Source organism: Cajanus cajan, chromosome 8 (genome assembly GCF_000230855.2).
Source record: "Cajanus cajan strain Asha chromosome 8, NIPB_CcT2T_4, whole genome shotgun sequence".
Classification (NCBI taxonomy): Eukaryota; Viridiplantae; Streptophyta; class Magnoliopsida; order Fabales; family Fabaceae; genus Cajanus; species Cajanus cajan.
In genome coordinates, this window is record NC_138524.1 from 9800455 (window position 1) to 9806695 (window position 6241).

A 6241-nucleotide genomic window follows, 5' to 3' on the forward strand; every position below is an offset into this window, starting at 1 on the left:
AAAAATAAACATTAAATTAGATGGGAATGACTCAAAGTATAACTTAAATCCATCATTAAAAATATACTAATTAAGTCTCATTTCTTAAATACGAGCCCATAAAAAGTCCTTTCGGATTGGACTAAGTTGGTGGGGGTAGAACGGATATGAACACCCCTAATTATGTGTGACATGAAAGAGTTTGTTAGTGACATGTAACTTGTTTTGTAAGATGCGACTAGTGGTGAGAGAGAAAATTTGTGAGTATGTTTGTTATGGACTGTATGTCTCTTAGTTTAAGTGTGAGAGGTGCATAGATACAATGTAAGTGTTCTTTTTTGAGTATAGATATGCAACAAATGTTATGGATAATCTTTCTAATACTTTCTTGCTAATTGTCTTGTAGAGTGTGTTAGCAGGCCAAATAAAGTTGTTAGAAAACCACAGTACTATTCTTGCATAATTTGATCTGACATAAAGAAAATTCAGAGAGAACTTGATAGATATTATAATTAATTTGAGTTCCATAAAAACTTAAATTTGCTTGTAATATGTATAAAATAGATCAATAAGTTCAATAATCAGTAACACCTATCTCACTAGCATAATTTTGGAGATTCAAGTTTTGAAATTAACAAAAAAGCTAAAATGACAAATTTAGATTTAAGGGTACACATATGATATATATCACTTGAGGACATACTTGACAACACCAGGAATATGAACATTCATAAAGTAGTCCTCCCATTCAATCATTTTTGGGTCAAAGTAAAACAAATCCATCTCTACCCCACCTTGTTTTGCTGCCATTTGTAACTTCTCTGTGTTCATATTATCAAATCTGCGCGTGTAAAACAAGCTCGACTTAGTAAATTAATTAATATTCAAATCTTAATATTAGTGATGCAAATTAATTGACTTACACGCCATTGAAGAACAAGTAGGGTTTGTAGAGGTCAACCAACCGCATCATTGCATGGACCTTCCTTTTAATGTCAAGATATGTCTCCTGAAAGTATTGGAAAAAGACTGCATTGACTAGCTCTAATCCCTTTTAAAATGCAAAAACAAGTTAGAACTTTCTGCATGTAACTGTTAAGAATAAGTTGACAATGGATAACATATTATTGCATAAATTAAGGAAAATCTGAAGGAGAAATTGAGCATATAACACATATACAACCTTAAATGGAAGCAAGTAACGAACGAACATGTATCTCCGAAAACTAGTTATGTTGTCGAATACTGTAATTTCGCCAACCTTGATGGGATTTCCTTTCTTGTTTACCCATGGTTTTGCCATGAAATATCTAACACCATAGTCTTTGAGATTCTGGTATCGAATTGGATTTGCAACAGAGGAACCCACATGATATATGATATTATCACAAGGATGATTTGCATGAGCCACCAAAGCCATGATTATTGCATTCATCACCATGTCTGCTGGTATCTGCTTCAAACTCGGTTTAATTAAATTGGTATATCCATTTTGTAAAACGAAATTTGGGTTAGAAAATGGTATATATTGCGCCATTTCTTCGCGAATTTAAAAGATCTCAGGTACTATGTTTAATAACTAACCACGTCAAAAATTGCCTTGATATCCCCAGGAAAGCATTTTAATTTTCCTTTGCAATAAGCAGCAATGAAACTGTCTATAGTCCTGCAAAATGTCTCAAGATAAGAAGAATATTGGTTATGTTCTTATACTCTTATTTTTTTTGGAAAGAAGATTAATTAAAATGACATAAAATAACAAATCAATATAAATGGATGCTTAATAACTAGCATTTGTAACATAAGTACACAACGCAATGCATGCACATGAACAAAGTGGATGACATAAAATTTGGTGATTTACTTTACTCCTTCAACCCACCCAGGGAAAGGTTCTCTGTAAGTGCTGCTAACTATTGTAGGACGTACAATAACAACAGACATGTTTTCCTTTAGAGTTTCTACAAACATTTCACCCAGTGCCTTTGTAAAGACATACGTGTTTGGCCATCCATACTTAGTTGCTCTGAATTTATTAACATACAACCCAACACAATTTTGGTGTGTTAGTATACAATCTACTTTCAAAATTTAAAAAAGCTTCAGAAAGTAATTCTGAATGGTCATATTGCATGTGGAATAGTGGAACTGAACTCAATGATATTGTAAATGAAAATGACCTGAAATTAAAATGGTAACAACCTTTGGATACCCAAGTCCTTCATGGCCATTTTAACATCATTCTCTGTGGCTCCCTCTTGTCGAAGTTGGTACAATTTGTTCTCCACCATTTTCTTTTCTAAGTCAATGTCTAATCCTGACACTCCATTTAGTGACACACCCATCTGGCATGGATCCTCTAATATTTGTCCTCCCTTCTCTCCACATACATATGCTGAAACCATATATCTTCATATTCATTATTTAATCTTAGGCAAGCTTTGAATACTGACAAGTTAATAAATAAATATAATACATGAAAATACACGTGGAATAATATTAGTACTTTTGAGGTCAACTTTAATACTAACCTGTTGACACGTGGACAAGCACCTTTAGTTTAATACAACTTTTGGCGAAGTTCAAAACATGCTTAACTCCAAATGTATTTATACCCAATGCAACATCGTATCTGCATATATAATGTACACATATTTTTTAATTAAGTAAAATTTAGAAAATTTATAATTATAATAAAGATGATCAACCTTTTTTTTGTGTATATATTTCTTGAATTTTTTTACCTTTTTATAACCACTTCTAATTTATCTGCATAGATTATATATTTCAAACTTTTTTCATATCATAAGTAACCACCTACTTCACAATTAATGTTTGTATTTTTAATAACTATCCACTAATCTATTATTTTTAAAAATAATTCATGAAAGTAAGAAACACTTTTTGTATGTTAGTATAAATAAAAAAACATTTGGTATGGTAAACATGTATATAAGTGGTGTAAATATAGAAATAGAGTAACATTCTAAAATTTTAACAATACAACCATTAAATTAAATTTTTTTAATTCATATATCAAGTCAATAATTTTTTTAAAAAATTTAAAAATTATTTGATACTTTATTATAAATTTAAAGCATTTTATATGTTGATTTGAATTTATACAGTTAAGTATCAAATAATTTTTAATTTTTAAAAAATTTATAAACTTGATTTACGATTTTCAACAGTTTGATTGTTGAAGTTCGACGTAAAACATGAATTATTGAGTGAAATAAATATAGAGATTTACTCCATTAAATAATTCATATTTTACATCAATTTTTAACGATTTAATCGTTTAATTAAAATTTCTAAATATATATATCAAGTTTGTAAATTTTTTAAAAACTTAAAAACTTAATTTATATATTAAGAATTTTTAATTTAACACGGTTGAATTATTAAAATTTTATGTAGAACATAATTTATTAAGTAGAAAAGATTTGTTTATTCTAAGAATAAATTTATTCTAAGAATAAATTTATTCTACTCAATAATTTTGAATTAATAAAAAGAAAATATAAAAGTTATATATATAAGTTTATATTGAATGTATGAAATTTAATATAAATTATGAATTATTTATATGAAATAAAAAGTAAATCTATCATTAATTATTGCGGGAGTAAGTCATCAAAAGTTTCTTGAAGTAAGGGAATTCATTACTTCTCTCTGTATAAAAAGTTTTATATTCTTCCAAATATATCTACCTTTCCTCAAAGTTGGTTGTGGCAGCAAAATTGATTATACAATGAGTTTGTCTGCAAAGTTCTTCCCGTAGAATGGGGTCTTTCAAATTCAAGTCATCTTGAGAAATGTCACCAGGCACAACAGTCAACTTTTCTGAAACAAAGCTATTGAACTTTGCTCCAAGATTTTCCTCCAACAATCTAAACAAATCCTTTTGTATGATCTGCATATTCATGTATATATGTAGCATGTATCAGCCACGAACTGATTTAATGTATCTTTTGATTCAAACTTTATTATATATATCGGAAAGCAAACAAGGCTAAGAACCATGATTAAGCAGTCCCTCCAAAACAGCTGAATGGACACAGTAACATTTTAAATTTAATTTTGGGTGATATTGTAAGATTAAGAACCTATTTAAATACAAATTAAAAATGTTTTCTGCTGAAAATAAAAAAAATGCTCTAAAACGTTAATTATATATGATATTTATATTCACCTCATGCTGCAATCGTTGAGTGGCAGATTTGGTATCTGTAGCTCTTAAAAGAAGATAAAGTTTCTTGACATTTGGTTGCACTCTCAGTACCTTCTCCACAAAAACTGCAATATATTATATATACACAACACAAGTAAGCACACATCTAATTCAAATATTTTTAATTTTTATACTTATTTTTTCAATACTTTTAGGTTCTATAATAAATCAATTTAGTTTTTATATTTGTAATATTTTAATCATTTTAATTTTTGTTAATTTTTTTAATATTATTTCTTTTATGTTGGCATAATAGAAGCATTAATTTAATTTTGTATATTTAAGATGTCAAATTTATTTTTATTAAAATTACTTTAAATAAAATTATTTGACATTTCGTAACTCTTTTTTATTCTCACTTACAATACTTATTATTAAGACACTTTTCTTTTACCGAATATCTCAATCACATCAACATTAAAGAGATAATGTTGAAAAAAGCAATTCAAAAAATAAGAGTTGAGACCGAAATGATATATATATATATATATTAAACTAATAAAATTTAAAAAATTAATAAATATAAATATAAAAATTTAAAAAATTTATTTGAACTATAAAGTGAATGAAAATGGAACTTAAAAAGGTATTTTGATCTCATATTAAGCAAGGTTTGAAGAAAGAGAGAATTTCTCACTTTTTGCAAGGAAGCCAGCGGCACCAATGACCAAAATATTCTTGTCCTCGAGGAAGGGTATTATGTTTCCCAATTCCATTGGAGAAATACTATAAAATGTGAAAATACTAGTATATAAAGAAGATGGATAAAGGTGTGGGTGACCAATAATGCATCAAATGGCATTATATATATAGAGAGGAATCTACCTACGACATATATATATATATAAAGAAAGAGAGGGATCCGTTTCATTAATTTAAATTAATATATAAAATAATTTTATAATTATTTATTAATTTAAATTAATGAAATAAAATATTAAATAATTTTTAAATTTTTTAAAAATTTAAAAATTTAATTTATATATTTAAAATTTTAAATTTAACTATTAGATCGTTGAAATATGATATATAAATGAGTTATTGAATGTAAACACATCTTATATATATATATATATATATTTATTTATTTATGTTTGCGGACGTAATTAATTTTTCGGTATGAAATATAAATGTCAGAGCTCTCCGCCTTCCATCTACTTATTACTGTTATAACGGATTATCTAATATTATATTTGTCATATAATAAAAAAATTATACATGGATCGTTATATTTATTTTTTCCCTAAATTCTACTGGTTTTTTATATAAAAATTAATATTTTAATACTACATTTTAGAGACTCAATATTTATTATATATAACTAAAAGTTAAAATAAATTAAATATTCAAATAAATATTATATTTAATATATAAATTATATTTAAAATTATATAAATATATATTTTAAATAAATAAATTATATTTTTGAATTTAATATAAATAATTTATATTATGATATAAAATTATTTTAAAAATATTAAAATTTAATTTATAAATAAATATGATAAATAAAAATTAAACACAAAGGAAGCCACGTATGAAATGGACCTAACTTTTCGACGTACGTGAAATATAAATGTAAGAGCTACCCTCTGCTAACCACCTACTCAACACTGTTATAATCAATTATCTATTATCTATCTATATATATTTATAAAAGAAAGATTTATACGTGGCTATCACTATATTTTTTTACCTAAAGTTTATCGATTTTTAATTATAAAAATATATTATTATATTTATTAAAGTACAGTAACAAAGATGATTACAACAAATATATATACATATATATTAAATTAATTAAATCATTGAATTGATTTTATAGTTATAGTATTTTAATTTTCACAATTTTATAATAATTAATTTATCTTAATATTATCATTACAAGTAAATATCAATATTAGCATTGATGACGTCTTCATATAATTCAATAACAATAAATATTGCGATTTTTTTTATATGTTTTCACACCAATAATAATTTCCACTTTTAGTATATTATGTTGCTGTCAACATTAAATAAGGTTAA

At 25.7% G+C, this 6241-nt stretch overlaps 1 protein-coding gene across 2 annotated transcripts; it reads right to left on the reverse strand.

Moving 5' to 3' along the window:
- Window positions 1-485: 485 nt before the first annotated feature.
- Window positions 486-5010, reverse strand: LOC145949166 (alcohol-forming fatty acyl-CoA reductase). 2 transcript variants are annotated; one of them, XM_029271363.2, is made up of 10 exons: window positions 4851-5010; window positions 4175-4278; window positions 3693-3895; window positions 2511-2611; window positions 2182-2374; window positions 1844-2005; window positions 1564-1645; window positions 1163-1432; window positions 903-1030; window positions 486-820 (listed from the first exon to the last, which is right to left on the reverse strand). In XM_029271363.2, exons 1-10 carry the CDS (start codon window positions 4927-4929, stop codon window positions 667-669), a joined length of 1476 nt encoding a protein of 491 aa, XP_029127196.2. In that variant the 5' UTR covers window positions 4930-5010; the 3' UTR covers window positions 486-666. The 2 variants fall into 2 exon arrangements, with proteins under 2 accessions (XP_029127196.2, XP_082918653.1); XM_083062527.1 differs by lacking the exon at window positions 1844-2005.
- Between the last annotated feature and the right edge of the window lie 1231 nt (window positions 5011-6241).